Source organism: Pelodiscus sinensis, chromosome 3, assembly GCF_052426305.1.
Source record: "Pelodiscus sinensis isolate ZL-2025 chromosome 3, ASM5242630v1, whole genome shotgun sequence".
Classification (NCBI taxonomy): domain Eukaryota; kingdom Metazoa; phylum Chordata; order Testudines; family Trionychidae; genus Pelodiscus; species Pelodiscus sinensis.
Genome location: NC_143054.1, coordinates 191,190,199 through 191,213,635, shown reverse-complemented (window position 1 = coordinate 191,213,635; position 23,437 = coordinate 191,190,199). Strand labels below are relative to the sequence as shown.

Below are 23,437 nucleotides of genomic sequence, written 5' to 3'. Positions count from 1 at the left end.
CACATCCCCCTTCTACCTCCCCCCACCTCACATCCCCCTTCTACCTCCCCCCACCTCACATCCCCCTTCTACCTCCCACCCCCTCCAAACCCCCACCTCACATCCCCCTTCTACCTCCCACCCCCTCCAAACCCCCATCTCACATCCCCCTTCTACCTCCCACCCCCTCAAACCCCCACCTCACATCCCCCTTCTACCTCCCACCCCCTCCAAACCCCCACCTCACATCCCCCTTCTACCTCCCACCCCCACCTCACACACCCCTTCCGCCCCTCCCCCTCCAAATCCCCATTTCACACCCCCTTTCAGCCCCTCCCCCTACACACCCCACCTTACATCCCCCTCCGCCCCTCCCCCTCCCAACCCCCATCTCACACACCCCTCCTGCCCCTCCCACCCCTTAGATGCCTTCCCCCGAGCACAACCCCGCGCCCGCCCGCTCGCTTTCCCCGGCGGCGGGGCGATCCCGGCTGGCTTACGGGCGCGCGGCCGCGTGCGTGCAGGCGGCGAGAGCGGGCGCCGGGCGCGTTCCCGGTGCCGAGGTGCCCTGGCCCCTCGCCTGCTGGGACCTGCCGCCCGGGCGAGAGAGAGAGAGAGAGAGAGAGAGAGAGGTGAGCGAGCCAGCGAGCGGGGGCGCGCGGCCACCCACGGGGGGGGGGCGCGCCGCGCGGGAGCGGGGAGGTCAGGGGGCGGGAGCCGGGGGGGGCGGGACTGCGGCCTGGAGGGACCCGAGGGGCCGGTCCCAGGGCAAAGGGCCCCTCCCTGTCAGAGTTCTCCCCTGCGGGGCTGGGCGGGATGCTGCCTCCACCGCGGCTGGGTGCTCGTGGGCACGGGTCGGAGTTGTCCCAGGCCCAGGCCGGGCAGCCTGGCCCGTGCAGGAGCAAGGCGCGTGTGGCTGAGGGCTCAGAGACGGAAGAAAAGCCCCGGTCCCTTCCAGATCGGGTCACTCCGCCGCTGCGTGTGGGTTCCAGGAGCGATTTGTGTCTCGTTCGAAGGGGAAGGAAATGGGAGCGAGCCAAAGCTCCCCAAAGAGAATCTCAGCCCTGGTCTACAAGAGAAAGTTGGGCTGGTGTGTGAACCGCTTCACTTAACACGGGTACAAACAGCTGGGGGGAAACATTGAGTTAAGTTTAGGACACTGAAAGTGTTTACAATTTGCTTTTAGAGTAACCACTGTGGGACTCTTTTAGGCAAGAATTCGTAGTGGTGTTGTCACCGGGGTGTGTGACTGAACCAAGAAACAAAAGGCTTTCATTTGTGTTTTGATCAGACAAAAAACTTTGCTGAGCAAGACAGTGCTTTTGCAGATAAATTCAGGAGAGTAAAATTACTCTTGCACGTAAATGCTTGCAAAGTTAGATCTTTGATTTGGAAAATAAACATTATTTTTAAGTTTCCAAAATGGTGATAGTGATAGAAGTGTAGCTGTGTTAGTCTGGCATAGCTGGAACAAAAAACAGGACGATGTAGCATTTTAAAGACTAACAAGATGGTTTATTAGGTGAAAGCTCATCGCCTAATAAACCATCTTGTTAGTCTTTAAAGTGCTACATAGTCCTGTTTTTTGGTCCAAAATGGTGATGTTACCTATAATAACTTAAAATAGTATTTGACCTTTGGCCATGTTCCTTTTAAAAATGCATACAGGTTGAACCTCTTTATTCTGAAACTCTCTGGTCCAGCAACATCCATGGTCCAGCATGACTTTAGTTAGATGGATATCTGTTTATCATAGATGTGGCCACATTTGCCGCCATCCCATAAAGTTTGTTGACTGCCACTAGTCCTGGCTCTCAGTGTTCTGTGCTGTTATGTAGCTCTAATTTACCCTTAAATGTTTTCTAAAGCCATATCTCCACTTACCAGAGGATCGACGCTCTGGCAAGTGATCTCCTGGACTTCTATTTAGTTGGTCTGTTGGCACCGGTATTCCTTGACCAGAACTTTATTAGGGGCAGCAGCAGCGCAAGGTAGCAGGGATCTCCCCAGGAGAGAGGCCGGGAGCACAGAGACTGCCACCCTCACCCCTGGGCACTATCTAATAGTTGTGTGACCCCCTAAAATTTGATGCAGTTACACAACTATTCAATTACATGCTATCTAACATCCCTAATTTAGGGCTTTGTAGAGAAAAAGTTATATGGTGCTGTATGTGGCCTCCTTGCATCCTTTTTTAAAATCTGAAGTTCAGAGACTCAAGGTTGTTTTAAACAGACAAGAACTGATCCCTCTATTGTATATGAAAAGTGGTGTGTTCTGTCCTGGCACGTGACATGTCTGGTTTAATTATAGAAATGAATTCTCCATATTAAATCTTTACTTTTTAAAACCTTTAACCTGTATTCATTCATTTTTACAGAGCTTGAGAAAGGTGAGCAATAGACAGCTTTGGAGAGTTAAGTCCTCTGTTTATCCTTATATCCAGGGCTCGCCTGTGGCGAGTAGATTATAACCCGGATGAGCCGGGTTCGGGCGAGCTGCGCATGCGCAGATCGCTGGATAGTGTGGCTGGCGAGCGGGGCTCACAGCGGTTCGGCGATCCCTGCTTATATCCTTATATAGCCAAATGCACTTTACATTTCTCCTCCAGTATACATACCCCCACTCTAACCTGCAGGAAGCACCTTCAGAAATGAATGTAATTCTGAATCTTCAGTGTTTGCTGATGCTGGCAGCAGAGCTACTAATTTTGATGGTAATTTTTATCATGTGAAAGTGACAAGAAGTTCTGTGGCACCTTATAGACTAACAGATGTATTGGAGCATAAGCTTTCATAGGCAAAGACCCACTTCATCAGATGCATGTTATGTGAACTCCTACCCATTAGAACCTACATTAGAGATGTTTAATCAAGTAAATGTGTAGTTGCTGAAAATGTCAGTGGTTGCACAGTTACACACGGGAGGCAGGCAACTTCATTCAAACTTATTCCTGAATATATGGGTGTAGGCAGCTTTTAAGCCAGCTCCCAGCGCATACCAGGAGCCTGTATGTAACCATGAAGGTTAACCGATGAGCCCAGGCTCATCAGTTAACCATGCTCACAGTTACATTTTCATATCCTTAACCTGCATACAACAAACTTTTCTAATAGGCCACCCAATATCTATTGATGATATTGACATGGACTGATTGCTCACCTAGATTGAATTAAAGCTGGAGCTCCAGTAATGACAGGCTCATATTCTTTTTTGTTTTGTTTTTTTTAATGAGAAATCCAGCTCCTTTCTGTTTTGTGAATCCATGTAAATAATATCAAGGGTGATCTATTCTGGACAAAATCTAGTTATTGTAGCAGGTCAGAATAACAACCCCAAACAGTCCTTGCTAAAAAAGATCCCAAACAAACATACACATTATTATTTGAATTACAAAAACATCTAAGGTTGCAACTGGAATTGAAGCCCTATTGTGGCAGGCAATGTATAAATACCTAATAAGCAACCATACCATTGAAAGTGTAAAGATGAAGCTAGATAAATTCATGTAGGTTAGGTTCATCAATGTCTGGTAGCCAGTATGGGTAGAAATGGTGTCCCCAGCCTCTGCTTATCTGGAAATGGATGATAGGAGAGGGATCACGTGATGATTACCTGTTGTGTTTACTCTCTCTGGAACATCTGGCATTGACTACAGATAGGATACTGGGCTAGATGGACCTTTGGTCTGACCAGTATGGGTGTTCTTATGAAGAAATGAAATATTATCCTTACTTTGCAAATGAGGAACCACAGTACTGATAGATTAAGGGGCTTGCCCAAGGACACACAAAAAATCCATAGCAAAGCCCAGAATTGAACCCAGATATGTGTTCTGATCCAATCCCTTAACAACAAAACCATCTTATTTTAAATCTGAGGAGAATAGTTTAAGCAAATGTACATCTATTTAAAACTCTGTTTAGGACCAATCTTCCTTTCTTTGCCCCCCATTTGCTGGAACTCTCTAGCAGAGGGAAATTACTACGAAAGAAGAACAAAGGAGGCTGGTGTCTTTGTCAGCCAAAAAGTTGTTTGTTTGTTTTTTAATCCGGGGGGAGGGGGACAGTGGATGCTTCTGACCCACAAATGGTCTTCCTGGGTCTTGTGAAGTATCCTATGCAATCCACATTCTGAAGGAAGACCTGTCCCTCGGTCAGTGGTAGAATCACCCTCCAAATCAGTAGAATTTTTAATTACTTGTTGAGCACATCCTCTAGTTTAGGCATAGGCAATAAGCAGCCCATGGGCTGGACATGGTTCTCCAGGGTTAGCCCATAGTGGAACGCCAGATGTTTCATTTACTGGTGCATCTGCAGGTACCGCTGCTTGATTAATATGATACACATGCTACTAAATTGTGAGACGGCGTGGAAAGTATTGAAATAAAAATACTGGAGCATGACTGATCTAATAAGTAAAATGTGACTGAAATGTTTAGATCATAAGAAAATAAATGTAACTTTCTAAAATAGTAATTTCAAAGGAAAATACTGCTTAGTTTTCATCTCACCTGTGGGACCCTCATTCTGAACTTGATTTAGCAAAAAATCCACATAAAATAAAGCTCTTGAAGCCAGCTTTTAAAATCATGAACAGGTAATAAGATACAAAGCCATTCACTTGTACGTCAAAGATTAATCCAGCTTTGTGCTGTATGGCCAACAGCTCTTTAAAGTTAGATTTCTAAAGCTTCAAATGTTTCAGATCCAGCTTAGGTTGACAGCGACCAGAAATGATCACCTAGATCAAAACTGTGTACAGTATTCAATAATTTTTTACAGTATCACAAATTGGCCATTTTATATACCCTGAACTTCACATTGGTGAAAAGTGAAGGTCAGTAAAACAGAATAAAAACTTCCATCATTCTTTAAGAGATTGGGAGTTGTAAACTGTCTGTTATGCCCATGAAGCAATATGCTCCTTTTTTCTTTGATTGGATTGTTTGCTTTCCTTTTCTGTCTTTTCGAAATTCATCATTAATAGCAGACATTGCCAACTTTTTTTTTTCTGTTTTTAAACCATGTCTTTCACTGAATGCTGCCAGGTATAATCTCCCATTATAAACACAAATTGCCAAGTTGCTGGTTCGATTTAGATGTTTAAACTGCACTTTTATCTGTAGTAATGTTTAAGGAACTGTAGTTTAAACCAAGATTATTATTTAGTTTACCTATTATAGAACATAATTACATTTACATCACAATACTTAGCCCAGGATTTTTTTAAGGTTCTCTTTGTTTTATTTTACCCAATGTAAGGGCTGCCATCTTGATATGCCAGGGAGTTGTCTTTAATTCACAGAACAGATACAGTGTGAGCAATGGTAATGTGAGCTTCCCCGCTACTCTGCCAGTGTGCCTTAACCCTGCTAACATGATGAAACCATAGATCTGTCTACATGAAAAATTTGCTATATTTTAGCTATACTAATAGTTAAAGTGGGAACAATCTCCTGGATGCAGTTCCATTGTTATATAGCTGCCTTATGTTTGTGTAGTTATTCCTCTAGGGAAGGGATAAAGTATATTCGTAGAAGGCAGCTTTATTAGAGATTATATACATGTAACTGTTTTGTTTTTAAAAATCATACCCTTCACTGAAATAGTTAAACCAGTATAAAATTGTTGGTAAGGCCCATCTTTAAGATAAAAAGGGAAGTTGAGTCTGCATAGACACTTAGTATTCAACCTCCCCACTGAGATTCTAGCAAGGGTGCTAATTGTAATGGTAGCATTTCTGAAGTACACTGTGATCACTGGCTCCTTTCTTGCAGGGCACTGAACAATCATTAAATGCTAATGACTTTTGATTACTAGTGACCTCTGTCAATTTAGAATGGGTGACCTAGAGATGAAAAGCTCTGTATCTCATTACCAATTTCCTGAGCCATCCAGTCTCTCTTTTATACATCAGTTTTGGTAAGAGACAGGATAGAATTAAAGTTGATCTGTTTGTCACTTGTTACAAAAAGGGTTGTGAATGTTGTCAGATCTGATCTTGGAAACAAAAATGGCAATCACTGAGAAAGAGAACTTACTTTTTGACCCAACAAGACTTTGAAGTACATTTTTATCATATGGTTGTGTAGTTGCAGGTTTACTCATTCAAAAAATTGTGTCTAAGGTTACCTGTATTCTTTTGTTTTCATTTGAATTTGGTTCCACTAAAAATAAATTAGTGTTTGTAGAGTACATTCTAAATATTATTTTTGAGATATCCCTTGCCTATGTTCCCTAGGCTGGGTGGCAGTGGAAGATGTATATCGGCCCATTGGTAAAACTTCATGGTGTAGGAAAACTAGCAATAAAACTTTGCGTGCTATTCCAGTCCAACATTCAAATGGAACAAAATATTGGTAGATTAATTAGTTTGAACAATGATTTCAATGTTATGAAGACTGCATCCCTCTAGCACATGACATCAGAAACCTTGCTCAATATAGTTATCGTCCAGGCAGACTGCATTCATGCAGCAAATTCTTTCAAAATCAGCATCAAGTATAGCTTTAAGCATTCATTTTGTAGATTTAATGTGGCTAGGTAGTTATTTTTTTGGTCTAATTCCAAGCATAATACCTATAATGGATCCAGTATGTGACTATAGCTCTTCATGTAATGGCAAAACAGCTGTTCCACTGTCTACTGGCAGTTACCAAAAACAATAAGAAAAAAGCGATGTCACGTTCTGTGCTTGATTATGCAGCTACTGATTAGGAGTAATTCCAACTGAAGTCAATATTTGCACAATCCACCCTCCATTAGTAATGGTCTTTTTTTTTTAACATGCATAGAAAGGTTTCAAAAATGTAAGCAACAACTAGCTACAGAATTTTCAATGTTTGCCAGAATCCAATATAGAAAGCATCAAGAGCGAGTGCATAATAATGTCCTGCTCCTCCTCCTGGGTGCAAGGATCCCTACCAGATTCATCGTGTTCTTTAAACCTACCGGGGTCTCCAATTTTGATGATAGCAGCTTCTCACAGTGAAGAAGCTGAGGCCAGGTCAATATCAGAAGTGCTATATTGTCACAGCTAAACATCTTGTGAAGCAGCTGATGGGAGAGCGTTCTCCTCTTAGCATGAGCAGTGGAGACCATATTGGTGGGAGACCATTTCCTGCTGACACAGCACTGGTGTGTGATTCTTGGCAGTTTCCATGGTGCCATTGAGCTGTGGAATTGGAAGTTTTTAACAATTTCAGTGGGTTGCTACTTGGCTTAGAGGTACGTCGCTCTCTTCAGATTCAAAGAGATGAAACTGTAGAAAGTACTTTCTAAACATGATCTTCACAATGAAAAGGGTAGGAAAGGTAATTGGGTAAAACTCTCAAAAGTGCCTAAGTGAATTAGGACTTAAAAATTAGATCAACCTAGGTACATCACTCGGGGCTGTGAAAAATGTTGTGCTCTGAGTGCCTTAGTTGGGTTAATTTTACCACCAGTGTGACTGCAGCTAGGTGGATAGAAAACTCTTCTGTTCATCTAACTGCTGCCCCCGGAAGAAGTGGATTAGTTACATCAATGGAAAACCCCTTTCCATCGATGTACAAAGTGTCTTCATTAGGGATGCAAAAGGTTAACTGGCAAGCATTAGTCTTAGCAGTTAACCTACGTTAACACAGAGCCAACTACCCTGTTGACCCCATGCCAGCTAGAGTGGCCCCCAGCTGCACTTTTGTCCAGAGGAGCCAGAGTAGAGCTGCGTGACCAGAATGGAGCATCCACAGACACTGGCACAGGCCTGCCTCCTGGCCAGAGCAGCCAAAGCTGAGCTTCCTGGCTGCAGCTGCCCCAGCCATGGTGACTGGTCGGCCCTTTAATCGGTTAACCATTTAAAATAAATATTTCAGTTTAAACGGTTAAAAGTTTTTAAAAGGGTATTTTCCTCCCTTTTCTTCAGTACAATTGTGAAGCTGCAGGGTAAAGACAAATTAAGTGGTCTTTAGGTTTCTAAAACACTTAGGTACTCTGGCAAATTTTTCAGTGGAAACATACATTAATGGTAGGAGTGGACAGATGTACAGATTTTGTAAATCATTGATGTTGAACATTCATGGTGTAATTTTTAATATGGGTATATGCTGTCTGTGAAGGGAAATGTAGAATTGAAACTAATAATTTTAATAATCCATAGCAATAATTACTTCACCAAATAAAAACAGGGGAGTCTATTGGTACTTTAAAGACTAACACATTTATTGAGAGTATTAGAGCATAAGTTTTCGTGAGTTACAACTCACCAAATAAGAGATACTGGGCTGCTTTATGAAAAAGAAGTATGAATTGTCTTCTATTCACTTGGCCCTGGTCTATACTAGGACTTGATTTCAAAATAACCCCCCTTCCTCAAGTCAAATTTGAGTGTTGCATCCACACTAACAAGCCTATTGTTTTAAAATAAAGGGCCGCAGAATTTGAAATCTGTAGCCCTGCTTTTCATCAGGAGTAACACTTACTTCCAAAATAATTATTTCAAAATAATGGTAGTGTGGACGTGCTGTTTTAAAATAACTACTCTCCAGAATAATTGGAACTAATTAGTCCCCAGTGCTTCCGGGGCTCTAAATCCCAAGTAGTGTGTCTACACCCGTGGTCACCAACCAGTAGATCGCGAGCTACTGGTAGATCTCAGGAGCTCTAAGAGTAGCTCTTGAGCCCTCTCTGAACTGCGCATCTGCGCAGTACGTTTACATTAGATTTCCTCATGTAATGTAGGCGGGGCTTCAAGGAAGGGGTGGGGCAGTAGATCTTCACCTGTTCTGAGACTTAAAAAGTGATCTTGGGTGTAAAAAGGTTGGAGACCACTGGTCTACAGTAATGGAGCTTGCCTCTGGCTAATTTTGAGGCTTCCCCTTAGTGTGGACACAATAGTTTGATTTTGTTAAATTGGGAGTTATTAAATCGATTTTACTAATTTTTAAATAGTTTCCTAGTGTTGACTTGGTCTTAGTTACGTTCCTGTGAATAAGATCTTGTGCTATAAAAAACTGAGATATCTGATATCTTGTTTTTATTTCTTATTCTTGGTCCTGCTTAATAAAAGAGAGATAAAACTACACCCTAATAAGAGAAGATGATTTAGAAATTTGGTTATCCCTGCTACTGCAGCCTGAGAGATTTTTCATAAAAAATACAATCAACAGTCCCTGAAAATATTTTTTATGGCCTCATAGTTGAAGTTGCATTATAATTTGCAGTCCCTCTGATATCCTTCATAATAATAATGTACTTTATCATCTTAAAAAGCTAATTAAAAGCAGCCTTGCACATTTATTACTTTAATTTGAATTTAAAATAAACTTTAGGTTTTTACTTGTGACCAACCAGTAGCTGATTTCCATAGCTACTTCTTTTAACAGTTTGTAGCGGAATTAAGTGGAATACACCATCTTAGGGTACGTGTAGACTACATGCCTCTGGCGACAGAGGCACGTAGATTAGGCTACCGGACATAGTAAAATGAAGCGGCGATTTAAATAATCGCCGCTTCATTTAAATTTACATGGCTGCCGCGCTGAGCCGACAATCAGCTGATCAGCTGTTTGTCGGCTCAGCGTGATAGTCTGGACGCTCCCTTGCCGACATCAAAGGTATTTGTCGACCACCCAGGTATGCCTCCTGGGATGAGGTTTACCTGGGTGGTCGACAAATGCCTTTGATGTCAACCCCCGCGCGTCCAGACTACCGCGCTAAGTCGACAAACAGCTGACCAGCTGTTTGTCGGCTCAGCGCGGCAGCCATGTAAATTTAAATGAAGCAGTGATTATTTAAATCGCCGCTTCATTTTCCTATGCCTGGTAGCCTAATCTATATGCCTCTGGCGACAGAGGCATGTAGTCTAGACGTACCCTGAGTTTACCAAATCTTCCTGGGTATTTTTATTCTCTTTAAGAAATGCATAATAGTTACAAGATAGGGCCACTGGAAATCTAGAAATAATTCTGAGCATAATTTCTGGATTACTTTTAGAAAATTGATTGGGGGGAGAGGGAGAAAATCCTTTATAGTGTTTTGAATAATGTTTAATACAATGGATTTTTTCACACCTAATCTCCTCTTCTAGCTCTTCATACTCCTCATGCATATTATTTTATTTTCTCCTTTTTGCCAGACTGTTATGTTGAAGACCAGATCATTGGAGTATTTGCTAGAACATTCACGTAATTGTATCTGTAAAACTTGAAGCCTTATTCCTGTGAAATGTCTTTCTTAGGGAGATTTAGAAAGAAAAGATTGCACATCCAGAAGGTTATCTTCACAACTAAAAAGGCTAGAAGATGTCTTTAAAAAAACCCCCAAAAAACCCTTCAATTTTACAAAAAAGTTGCTACCCGTTACCCCATTTTATAAATTCCCTAAATCTGATTTGTAGTGAGAAATTTCTACAGAGTGCATTTTTTTCCATTGATGACAAACATGACCTAGACTGCCAGCTTCCACCCACAATACTTTCTATTGACAATCTTCCATCTGTGGCAGACTATAACCATATTGCTAGGCTAGATCTGTCATTTGAGGTTATTTAACCTGTTTCTCAGTGTTTGTACAGATCTCTGAAGATTCAAAATACTATGTAAGTGTGAAGTAGTAGTATTATCCTACTAAAGAGAAAGACTTAGCATCTGAGAGATCATCCACGAGTATGCTCCATTCCTGCCATCTTGCTGGGATGCAATCCTGTTGATGGCCCGCCCTAAAGTAAACACAGAGCCACTCAATTAGTGCATCCTGTACTCTTTTGGGGAAGGGAGTGGCACAGGGAAAATTTCACAGTCTATAAACAACCTGCAGCTAATTCTTCCAATTAATGGGAATTAAAGACACCCTGAATTTGTGTTAGAGCCATGGTCATGACTCCAAAAATTGGCGTCGTAACCAGGTTTCATTAAATACCTTGAATGAAATCCTGGTCCCAATGGAATCATTGGCAAAACTTCCATTCCATTCAGTGGGGCCAGGATTTCACTTCGTATTTTTAGCTCCCCCTTCCAGAGCTGTATTATTGTCTTGGGAAATTGATTTGGTTTGGCCTAAAAGTCACAAGATTTAGTTTTCTAATAAACTTGAAGAAAATTGTGGAATTGTGTAGTAGGTAATTTAAAATATGAAATGGTTAATGTGAACTGGTATCTGATGATTGGGGTCCTTCTGTATTAAAAAAATTTAGTCTGCCAACTTTTGAAAAACTCAGCTCGATACATAGTTAACCCAACTCCACATTTAAGTACTTGAGCAAGTCAGTGGCCAAAAAGTACAATTCTTTCATATTAAAACTGGTTGGCTTTGGTAGGCTTAGTTATCTAATTCTTCTGTTATTTCAGAATGTTTATTCATGGAATTTGCATTTATTCATGTCTACAACTATGATTTTGACTGAAACACCTCCGAGAAGACCCACTTTTTCACCTGGAGCTTTGAAACATTGATTGCATGTATGGACTTCTGATTTGATTGAATCTCATTTGCATATCTAGGAATTTTCTTCTGATGCAGTGCAGCTATGTCTAGTGTAACCCGGCCTAATTAGTATTGCTCGGTGATTTGGGGCTGATATCAAAGACTATTATGTTAATTAAAAATGTAGTGAGTTAAAGCTAAAGCTGTGACCACATCTCTGTTCATATTGGACCAGAGTATAAATTGTACCAAAAGGCACTGTTTAACTTCAGCATTCTCTTTTATGCTATAAATTAATTTGCTTTAATTTTGTTCTCATATTAATATCCTTCTCTGGTTAACCATTGTTTTTTAATAAGGGGCTAAGAGAATTCAATAGAAATACATAGTAGAGTGACATTGAATATTCACTACTTCAGAATGTGGGTCTCTCTAATACAATAGTTTTAATTTAAATATTTCCTTGTGAGTGAAAATGTGAGTGCCCTCCAGGACCACTAGTGTGATAAAAGATGCATAGAATTGATACATTCCTGTCTAGTCATGCCCTGATGTAATTGTGCTTGCAATTTCCGTTATTATACACTCTGCACATTAAATGCTTTCCCTTTAATATTAGAGCTGTGCACATTACAATAGGTGTCACTGTGCTGCTGGGTCCAATCGTTATCGGTGACTTCAGCTATTGGCTCAAAACACTGGCTGTCTGACTCCATCTGCAGGGCTGTAATACCTACTCTGTTCAGATCTTTTCAACACACAAGTTCAGCCAGCTGAACAGACTAGCAGTGCTACAGCACATCTTGCTAGCCTAATTCAGAAAGCCAGTGCGATAGCTAAATGCATACTCTCTTTGCACAGTGTAGTACTTTGAGGTGATTCAGTTTCAGGACATTTTGGAAAAGAGCCTGCAAGTAAATAAAACTGGGAGTCATGATGGAGATGTATTTAACAAGTCAAATACTGGATCAAACTTAAAGCCAGTTTCTTACTCAGTACACTGAAAAGGTCACCTTGTCTTGCTGGAAAGGAAGCAAAATCCCAGCTTTGTTGCTTTTTTATTTAACATCTTGGCTCCCACTTTTTTTTCTTAATGTTCTTACCTAGTTAGGTTATCTAGCTGAACAGACAAGGATACTCATGGTAGATGACACGGGAAAGAACATGAAATGTCTCACCTTCTTCTTGATGCTTCCAGAGACAGTCAAGAACAGGTCTAAGAAAAGCTCTAAGAAAGGAAATAGCAGCAGCAGCAGCAGCAGCAGCAGTAGTAGCAAGTTGCCTCCAGTTTGCTATGAAATCATTACCTTGAAGACCAAAAAGAAGAAGAAGATGGCTGCTGATATTTTTCCCAGAAAGAAACCAGCCAATACTAATACAACTGCTGTCCAGCAATACCACCAACAAAACCTCAACAACAATAACACTATCCCTGCCCCCAATTGGCAAGGGCTTTATCCCACCATCAGAGAGAGGTAAGTTCTGAATACTTTATTTTTGATGTTTATATGAAGTGTTGAATTGTAGCAAAATTATGTTTGCAATGTTACATTGAGTTCAATGTGTATAAATATTAAATAAAACATGCGTTTCCCTTTCCCCAAGCAAGCATTTGTTAGTGGGAAAATGTTAGTATCTCTTTCCGGACAGTGCAGCTGTTTTCCTGAAGTAGTACAAATGTTGTTCTAAACTGCTGAATTGAACTGATCGGTTTTTGCATGCTGACTTACACGGTTGTTGTCTTAGTAATGCATGTTCTTGATTTTAATTTTTACTTTTTAAAAGTTTTCACAAGTTTTTCTTGGATCTGTTTTCTACCAGTATATTTATATGTGATAATGTGCAAAGTGGACAGAAATGTGTGACCTATTTTTTGTTTGTTTGTCTGTCTCTAGCTGGTTTGTTACAGAAATGCTACTTTAAACTTTTTAATATCTTAATCTCATGTGTCTGGGGTGGAAATGGGATGCCAGACTATATGAATTAACACATTGCCTCTGTCTGTAGAAATGCAGTGATGTTCAACAATGACTTGATGGCAGATGTTCATTTTGTGGTTGGGCCACCAGGTGGGACCCAGCGGTTGCCAGGACACAAAGTAAGCAACAGCTGCATTATCAGTTCAGACGTGGGAATAGCAAGAATTACTTCAACTCTAACATCATAGCTTAGTGTGGGAGACTCTGATTCTTTGTGACAGGCATACATATTTAAATGGCTTTCTCCAGGAAAATACTTTTACTTTTCTTTGTATTTACAATTAAATATTGTGCGTTGTGATAAAAGATGCTTTATGTACACTGGGAAAGACTGGTTTTTGTCACTTTTTTATGGTTAATGTGAAGATTTTTCTAGAGGTAATAAAGTTTGAAAGTTCACTTAAATGTTTCTTTGAACTTTGAAGATAAAACATAATTGTACAAGATAAATGGTAGGAAAATAAATGTGTAATTTTGTTAGTAAGCTTGCCTTCATTCTCACATGATAGTATCTAGCTTTTGTGCCCATAGTGGTTCTCCCACCTTGTTTTTATTGGCAATGCTTTCTGTTTATAGCATGAAGTAAGATTTCCCTTTCTCAACAGTATGTCTTAGCTGTTGGGAGCTCTGTATTCCATGCAATGTTTTACGGAGAGCTTGCTGAGGACAAAGATGAAATTCGTATACCAGATGTTGAGCCTGCTGCTTTTCTCGCTATGCTGAAGTAAGCATCATTCTTCTGCTGAAAAAGTATTTGTTTATACTGTATATGTGCAGGAATAGTCTGTTAAAATATTGGATGTTTGTGTAAACAGATAAACCTAGAAATTAAGTAATTGTTCAAAATATGTCTGCTATATTTTAATTATTTAAAACTTACTTTCACCTAAACTTTCTTTCCCCACTATTTTCTAGTCACAGAAACATTAGGCTAATGTAGGCAGTTATAAATAATGACTTTGAAAAGGGATCTTTGAGCACATTGTACATTGTAATTCCAATTGATTTGATTTGTCACTACACTTGCTATAAAAAGGAAGAGAGTTACTTAAAAGAATTGTTAGCTCTAATAAAAAAAGTGTTTTACTTTGAAAGTATAGTGAAAAATTGGATTTCTGGGTTCATACATTGTTCTAGCTCTTTTGTACCCTATGTTTTTGTCCAAAAAATCTGAATTCTTGAATGCAGCCACTGAAAAGTAAAACCTCTCTTTATTTATTTAGCATAGGGGCATTTGGAATGTGTTACTTTAAACAGCCCTTTTATTTTTAACTCATTCCCCCCACTGGATATGTGGTTTCTTTCTACAAATCTGAATTGGAACTGTGTTGCTTTTTTCACTGGATGAAGGGGATTTAATTAAATACTAATTGTTTCCCTGTTGAATTAACCTTGGACTGTGACTATGAACTTTGATTTCAAATGGAAATTATATCATGCAAACTATTATTTGGAGGGTTTTTCTCATGGTTTTTAAAACTGTCATTGGTTACTTCTGGACCTCACTGTTTCTCATTTTAATTTAGATTAATATCCAGACCCTTTTAATATGCTATTGGATTTGTTGCATGGTTTTGTGAAAATGCTTGTTGACTTTTTAAATACAATTCATAGGTTGCCTTGATTAATTTGTGAATGCAGACAATTATTCTGTTCCATTTCAGTGGTATGGTAGGTATAATTTTCAAAGTTGCATGCAGCTCCAGAGTTTTCAGTTTGTCAGCAGGAGCATCAGGAGTATTTGGGATGCATGTTGACAAATGACTTTTCATGAAAATCAAAGGTCACTCAGTAATTTTAATATGGAATTGAGACAAAGTTATGATATGACAGAAAATATGATTAAATATATTACAAATTTTTATTTTGCTCATTGCTATTTTAAACATGTTTTTCATCCAGCTAAGACTAACTACATTTCACTCTGTAAAGATAGACTCTCTCTCTTCAGGAGATGAATATAATGTACTTTGATTTTTTTTTCTTTTCTGTTACAATGTGTAGAAAGTGTCCATGTTTTATCTGCCATTTTTTAAAATGAGTTTTGAAATTTGCATGAAGAGATTTGTACAGTGGGACAGACTTGCAAACAAGGATTTTAATGCCAAAATCAAGTGCCTGACACATTCTCTTGACAATAACAAATTAGGAACATTTCTCTGAAAAGTGAGGACACATCAACTTTTTCAGAATTCAAGCTTTCACTTAAAAAAGCAACCCTGCTTATAATGGTTGTGCAGATTGCCTTCCAAATGACAACTTGATGCAGTGCTTGCTTTCTCCTTGAATTTGCAGAGTGCTCTACTACCTCTACTGATGAACAAAACATTCCCAAGCAGCAGCATGAGACTGAAGGCAGGCTGTTCAGGAAAAAGAAGAGAATTTGCACTATCCCTGCATAGCAGAAATGAGAGGACCATTTAGTAGAATCCTCTTCTCCACAGACCCCTTTCTACAATTAGGAGGAATACAGTGTAATCTTTGTAAAGAAAGAGTTTGAAATATTCACCTTTTTTCTAAACTATGAACTCTTACAATGTGACATACACAAATCTGTATTTGTGTATTAGTTAATAGTGTTTGTAGTGGACCCATGGAAGACAAATACCGACAAACCTATTATCAGATGCAGTATTCAGTAGTATCTCTTATTGGCATGTAGTAATTGATTAGCTATTTACTATAGCTTTACAAATGCAAAGAGTTCCATGTTGCTAAATACACATCCTAGTTGGCACTCAGTGTCTTTAGCACTGAAGACCAGGATTCAAATAATAAATTAAAATTAAACTCATGGTCTTATTCTAATCCAACTTGTGTGTATAACTAACCCATCACAACAATCTGTGCAGCTGTAACATACTTGGCCGAGGAATAGACTGGAATATCAGCAGTTGCAATCAGAGTAGAGATGCTTTGACAGAATGAGAAATGAAAAATGCCACAGACAGCCTATCTGTGCGATGGCTGCTTAAGAACAGTGATATTAGCTCTCCACTTCCATGAATATTACGCTTGTAATGTTTGTACTGTTTAAATTTAAAACAGATGCCACCCTACTCTTTTGTATTAACAAGCAGAGAGGGAGAAACAGAAAGAAGAAGTTGGAGGTTAAGTAGGAGACTTATAAAATGGAACAAATATGAGAGCATAAATTGCAGGCTTGGGTTCCTAAAGATCTACATATTTTCTTGTTTTTACCATCATCTCTTCAAGAGCATTTCTTACTCCTGCAAGTAGTCTCACTGAAGTCAAGCACTAAAGGTTGCAAGGTTCAGTCCTGTGTTAGTATTTCTCTTCATTACTTCCTACATTTCATTGCATCATCTTGATGGTTATATTCTCTAAACCAGGGGTGAGGAGCCTTTTTTGGGTTAGGTGCCACTGAGCCACAGAAAAATCAATCAGGGGCCACACACAAGTAAGAAGGGGAAAAAAGCAATGCTCTTCCTGATGTGGCCCCTGACAGAGAGAAGGACGCTCCCCATATTCCCCTTTCACACCAGAGCCTAAGGGGAGGACGGGGGACGTCTTAGTAGATTTTGGGTGCTCCAGCCCCATAATGGGGCATTGGGAGGCTGGAGCGCCACTACAGGCTCCCCAACGCTGGGGAGACAATGAGCCTGGGGGGCCGGATCCAGGCAAGCTGGGGGCCAGATCTGGCCTCTGGGCCTGAGGTGCCCCACCCCTGCTCTAAACAGAAATTTTCCAAGTGTCGCTTAGAATAGCATTTTTAGAGGCATATTAAAAAAATCTATCTAAATGTATTTGACCCCAGTTTCTCTACAATTCATAGTTGGTGTTGTTTTCTGCCCCATTACATGTTGTCCATTACTAATTTCCCGTCATTAACTGGAAATCTGCCCAAGTCTGCCATACCCTGATTCATGAAAACCAAACAAACAAGATGTATACGTATTTGCAGTAAAGACAAAAACAGCCATTCCGAGATCAGGGTTGATACTAATTCAGTAAATGTCATTTCATTTATTCTCCTAGGCTCTGTGTATTTTGGGAAAATGCATCATTTTAGAAAACCAGTTCACTAACACATTTTCATTGGCATGAAATGCAATTTTGCCTTCAGTGTGGAAAAGAACTTTCATCAGCCACAACCAACACACATATTTTTAAACATAACTCCTTTGTTCACTCTAAAGGCAAAATTATGTTTAACATTGTTTCTGATAGAATGAATTTACCCAGCATAGATTGGGCCTAATGTCTGAGATAGTAAAAACAAAGTGCCTAATTCATTATTTCCCCAGCAGTAGTGGACCTCAGAATTTAATCATGTAAACAAAAGATAGCTGAATCTTTTCTCTTTTGACATGGCAGTAGAGCTTGATGTTTTTTTCTCTGGGAAAAGTGTGAGGATACATTTTTTGGGGGGAAGCTAGCATATTGTAGCATTAATAAACACATGACATACTTCTTTATAATCTGAAGTTATTTGTCTAAGATTTCATCAATGTATTGCAAATCTTAGCGGCTGTGGCATGATGATACATGGTGTGTGATGTATTTTGATAGTGTTACACTTCTAAGAGCCTAGATATTAAACCAGTTTGTCTTGGCACCCGTATCTGATGTGAAGTGTTTATTATTGCTGGAAAAACTCACTTTTTTCTTTTCCTTTGCACATAAAGTCACCATATAGTACCTCAAAGGAAATCTCAGTTTTTCCACTTGAAGGTCATGTCCTAGACAGTATTAACTATTGCTATAAGCCATGTAAGCCAACCCTTCAAGAACCTTGATTGACATGAACTCTTTTGGGGGGGGGTGACAAATCTTCCTTAATCAAGTCACTAGTTTGGAATTGCCCCTCCCAGATTTGCTAGGATATAAATACATCACACTCACTACCATATTGCCATTGCTGATTGACCACTTAAAGTACATTCTCTACCTCATTATTGAAAGTAATAATTCTTGAATTTGGAAGAAATGGGACTGAATGGGGTAGTATTTTTTTATCAGTTTCTTTGTGTAGTATGAAAATCCAATAAAAGATCCAATTCACCATTGGTGTAAGCCCATTGACTTTGATGAACTTAGTCCATGGATGAGTTGGGCCTGTAGTTCCTTTATTTGATTGTTCCAGAAGATATTTCTTAGTTTTAATACTGCTTTGCACCACTCAAGTGCCCTGTGCTTCCAGTTTTCATGCGTTACTGACAGTCATTGTTGTTTTACTAAACAGCAGTGTTACATGTGCATATTTCATTTCAGATACATATATTGTGATGAAATTGACTTAGCTGCTGATACCGTGCTGGCCACTCTTTACGCCGCCAAGAAGTACATCGTTCCTCATCTTGCCCGAGCTTGTGTCAACTTCCTAGAGACGAGCCTAAGTGCAAAGAATGCCTGCGTGCTTCTCTCCCAGAGCTGCTTATTTGAGGAACCTGACCTGACCCAGCGCTGCTGGGAAGTGATTGACGCCCAGGCAGAGCTGGCGTTGAAATCGGAGGGGTTCTGCGATATTGATTTTCAGACGCTTGAAAGCATCCTCCAAAGGGAGACTCTGAATGCCAAAGAAATTGTTGTTTTTGAAGCTGCTCTGAACTGGGCTGAAGTCGAGTGTCAACGGCAGGACTTACCTGTTAGCATAGAAAATAAACGCAAGGTTCTAGGGAAGGCTCTCTACTTGATTCGCATCCCTACCATGGCGCTCGATGACTTTGCAAACGGCGCTGCTCAGTCCGGGGTGCTGACTCTCAATGAAACCAACGACATCTTCCTTTGGTACACAGCTGCCAAAAAGCCAGAGCTAGAGTTTGTGAGCAACGCCCGGAAGGGCCTGGTCCCCCAGCGTTGCCACCGTTTCCAGTCTTGCGCCTACCGCAGCAACCAGTGGCGGTACAGGGGCCGGTGCGACAGCATCCAGTTTGCTGTTGATAAGAGAGTTTTCATTGCTGGCTTTGGGCTGTATGGCTCTAGCTGTGGATCGGCAGAATACAGTGCAAAGATTGAACTCAAACGCCAAGGTGTTATCCTAGGTCAGAACTTAAGCAAGTATTTCTCAGATGGTTCTAGCAACACTTTCCCAGTGTGGTTTGAGTATCCGGTGCAGATTGAGCCCGATACCTTTTATACAGCTAGTGTGATTCTGGATGGCAATGAACTAAGCTATTTTGGACAAGAAGGAATGACTGAAGTTCAGTGTGGGAAGGTAACTGTTCAGTTCCAGTGCTCTTCAGACAGTACCAATGGCACTGGAGTGCAGGGAGGGCAGATTCCAGAACTCATATTCTATGCCTGAGCAGAAGTTATTTCCAGAGAAAGTTTGACCTGAAGTACACATCTGGTTCAGGCCTACTGATGCTTAGCTTCTTGTCTCCAGATGTGATCAGCACAGATAATATGTAACTAAAAGCTGTGAGCAGTCACTGCTTGCGGTACTGGTAGCCTTTTGGGGGATGAAATGTAAATGTAACATTCAACCTTAACTGGAAGCTCTTAAGAGCAAGGAAATTCCTAAAGCTTTGTTTGAGACAGATGTACCTAAGCCCACAGCCTGTCTTGTTGACATGCCCCTACTTGCAATGGATCGGCAGATTTATGCCCTCCCACATAGCCCCACATGCACTGGATACTGCCTCGTCTGGTCCATTTTCTTTTTCCATCTCAATTCTTTTTTCCTTCTTATCTTTTTGCTCTCTGATTCTCATGACTTTTTGTCTCTTGTTTGGTGCTCCCCAATCCTCCAGAAGGCTACACGCTGCTCAGAGTCAGAGAAGGGGCTCCACATGGTGGGTTGCTTTTGTTCTAACAACCGAGCCAAGTATTATGGGGGCAGATAAAAAAAAGCTTGTGTGTGAACATGTAGCAGCCCCCTTAGAGGTAACCCAGTCCCATATGTGACCAGCTGTATTGGGGATGGCTGCAAGAGAAGAGGGGGAGAGAAGGTTGGCAGGCAGCATTCAAGCCACATACTGCTTTATCCACAGATGCAGAATCATGTTTGCAGCCAGAATGAGCTGGGCTCATGCACCTTTTCCCACCAGCACCCCCCTTGGGCTCCCCTTCTGAGTCATTCCTTAAAGACTGGGAAATACATGTGTGTACTCAAACTGTGTAGGTGGCTTTGAAGCATTTACCCATTTTACCAAATGCTACAATATTATACTGTGATGCTTTTAAAACTGCTGTCCTTGGCCCTCTGCTAAATAGCAGGATGGTGATATCTCGCATAGGCAAAGGATTGGTTAATTACAGTTATTTTTCCGAAATAGTTCTAGAGCATTTGGAAGGGGATTTTTCCCCTGTAAAAATAAATATTGTAGAGTAACTATAGAACAAAACAGTCCTGAGCTACATTTTCCTTCTCTTTAATGGGAGCTTTATTATATTATTGCTACAAACTAACTCAAGATAATTAATCCACTCTTGGGAATTTTCTTGCTATAGTCTATGTCTGGTGGTGAGCACCAAATGTAATACAATGCAGGGAAATTTGTCTAATTTCTTGCAATTAGCTTTTGAACCACACAATCCTCCATTCCACATTTAAGTTAAAACTATTTCTTCTCCCTCCCCCAATTACTTTTCAAGCTTTCTGTAGTCCTGTTTGTAATCCCTTTATATAAACTCATTACTGTTTAAGAGGGAAGGAAATCAGTATAAATAAAAGATCCGAGTACCGTTTTAACTTCCTAAAATAAAATTCACACTTTGAAAAGAAAATACTTAATCACTAGATTGTGAAAATTGTTTATAGAGGATACTACCAAGGTAATGTCTCACCTTTGTAATACCTCTGAAGTGGTTATATTTGCTTTCCATATTTTAAAGTAAAATAGAGGACCAAATGATTCTTTGGCCAGGCTAAGGACAAATGTCTGTGCTACATTAAATTTAATTATTAGTTTTACTCTGGAACTACTTTCCTCGTATGATTTCTTATTAATATTATTACTCTAAGCACTTCTTGACTGCTGGAATCTTGGCCACCAGCCATTTCAAAGTGCCAGCATGCTTCCTGCAGTGTCCAAAACATGACCTGGAGTAATGGAAACAGGATTGAAGTAGGCATCAAAAACCCCAAAGGCCAAAGTCAGGCCCTTCCATGCTCGGTGGATGATGAAGAGTGAGGGGAAGACTGTTTTGCAATAACCACATTCTTTAAAACTGTAACCATTACAGTGAATAAGTATGTGAGCATATGCATTCTCTCTGAACTATTTAAATACCCTCCAGATATATAGAAAATGCTGTTTTATAACAGATGTACCTACACCAGCCTCCTTGTGAGATCTGAACCGGATGCTCCCTGAAAAACTGACTTTAAAAAAAAAAAGCTTCAGATCTAAATATTTAGATCTCTCAGCAACCAAAAACATACATGCAGTATAATTTTGTGGATTGGGAAATATTTATTGAAGAGATGATAAAGGAATGTAAGATTGTCAGGGGATAAGAGTCATCTACTTTTAGAGATCTGAGCGGTAGGTGGACTTAAAATAAACTTTGAAGCAAAGACTGGCCAAGTTACTGTGGTCAAAATGGTTGACAGATATAACGGTTCTGTCTGAATGATGCTTACAGGGTAGAGTGATAGTTATTTGCTGTAACATTGTTAAATAGCTGCACTCTGATTCAATTCATTTATAACAGAGTTATGTGCCTCACAGTGGGACGAAATTGTACTCTACTAGTATGGATAGGCCAGTCTTTGATTGGCTCTAGTTTTATGGTGTTTTTAACTTATCTTCAAATAAAGGTTTAGCATCTATTAAACTGACTGGCAGGAACAGATGGTTAAGGGATCAAAATAACATATTCCTACGATATGTAGAAAGTTAGGTCTTTTTAATTGTTATCCTTGAATATTTTTGACAATGTAGGATGAAAGCTCAGATTCTTGCTTAATTCCTCTGAATCTGTTCCCGCTTCTGGACAAAATAAGCTTCAATAAATAAATAGACACCTAAGTAAGTGACATCAGAAAGCCCGTTGCAGTAAATGGAATCTGCTGTTACCAAATAGTTTTGTATATCAGGCCATTTAATTGGGTGCCTAAATATGACTGTAGATCTGGTCAACTAATTTTACTTGTCCATGCTTGAAAATGTCAGTTTATATTTTGAAAGCACCCGATGTACAAGCTTGAATATAAATACGACTCCAGCAAAAAGAACATTATGTAGATGATATTTTATGGCAATCTTTACTACTTGTATATTGATTTTGCTGGTAAGGGGAACTAAGGGCATTGTAATGTAATATGCTGTAAGCATATCAGAAAATATTTAAATGTTCTAATTTCTACATACTTATTGCACTGAACTTTTTTTTTATTGTTGTGATAAACTCAGCTGATGTCAGGTCATGGCACCCACTTATGCTTGACCTTAGGCTTACAACATTATTTATGAAGGACAGACATATAAATATGAAGTACCTCATGTTGAATGTTATTGTACTGTATCTTTAATGTAACAGTGCAGATCTTGTTAGACACATGAATGTGTATAATCACGTTAAATATATAAATAAATCTGGTTCTTATATAGCTTTTTCCTGTGGTACTTTTGAAGCTTCCATGGAATACAGTGAAATCCTTACAATGTTTAGTGGTTTCCATTGTTCTACATAATTGTGCAGGAGAACTTGTTAAGCATAGGTATTCTGAGATGTTTTTTGAACCCAAAAGAAGTAAAAGTCTAAAGGCAAAACCAAGGAAGAACAATGAATATGTTAATCAGTTACATTGTTAAGTCTGCTGATTATGCTAACGAGATGGAGTGAATGAATGCATTTATATGCTTTATGAAATTTCTTTGTCTACTAGCATTTTAATATTTTCAATTATTACTAAGCTTGGGGTGGCGGGGGGAGGAAATGTAGTTATTCTAAAAGACAGATGGCTCCAGAAGTGACCATAGCTTTCAGTCTTTGATATTCTGGACTAGGGTACAGCTGATAGAATTCAGGAAGCATGCTTACTGGAAAGAGGTTGTTCTCTGTTAGAATGAGAACAAACAGACTCACACTTTCACCATTTCTTTCCCAACAGAGTTGAATATCAGTTCACCATATCTCGTTTCCGAAAAAGATGAATCTACTCTT

General features: G+C 39.8%; 1 protein-coding gene across 5 annotated transcripts in view; it reads left to right on the top strand.

The window, feature by feature from the left end:
- BTBD3 (BTB domain containing 3) overlaps nucleotides 1–22,878 on the top strand; it is a 52,163-nt gene extending 29,285 nt beyond the window's left edge. Inside the window, exons 1-5 of one of the 5 annotated variants that reach the window (XM_075925656.2) lie at nucleotides 454–611; nucleotides 12,580–12,856; nucleotides 13,389–13,479; nucleotides 13,966–14,084; nucleotides 18,596–22,878. In XM_075925656.2, coding sequence (XP_075781771.1) covers nucleotides 12,714–12,856; nucleotides 13,389–13,479; nucleotides 13,966–14,084; nucleotides 18,596–19,628 — 1,386 coding nt within the window. In that variant the 5' untranslated portion in view covers nucleotides 454–611; nucleotides 12,580–12,713 and the 3' untranslated portion in view covers nucleotides 19,629–22,878. Of the gene's footprint in view, nucleotides 1–453; nucleotides 612–697; nucleotides 1,070–9,738; nucleotides 12,857–13,388; nucleotides 13,480–13,965; nucleotides 14,085–18,595 lie in introns of those variants that run through there. The other 4 variants (XM_075925657.2, XM_006136036.5, XM_025177958.3 and 1 more) reach the window with 4 other exon arrangements.
- Nucleotides 22,879–23,437: the final 559 nt, after the last annotated feature.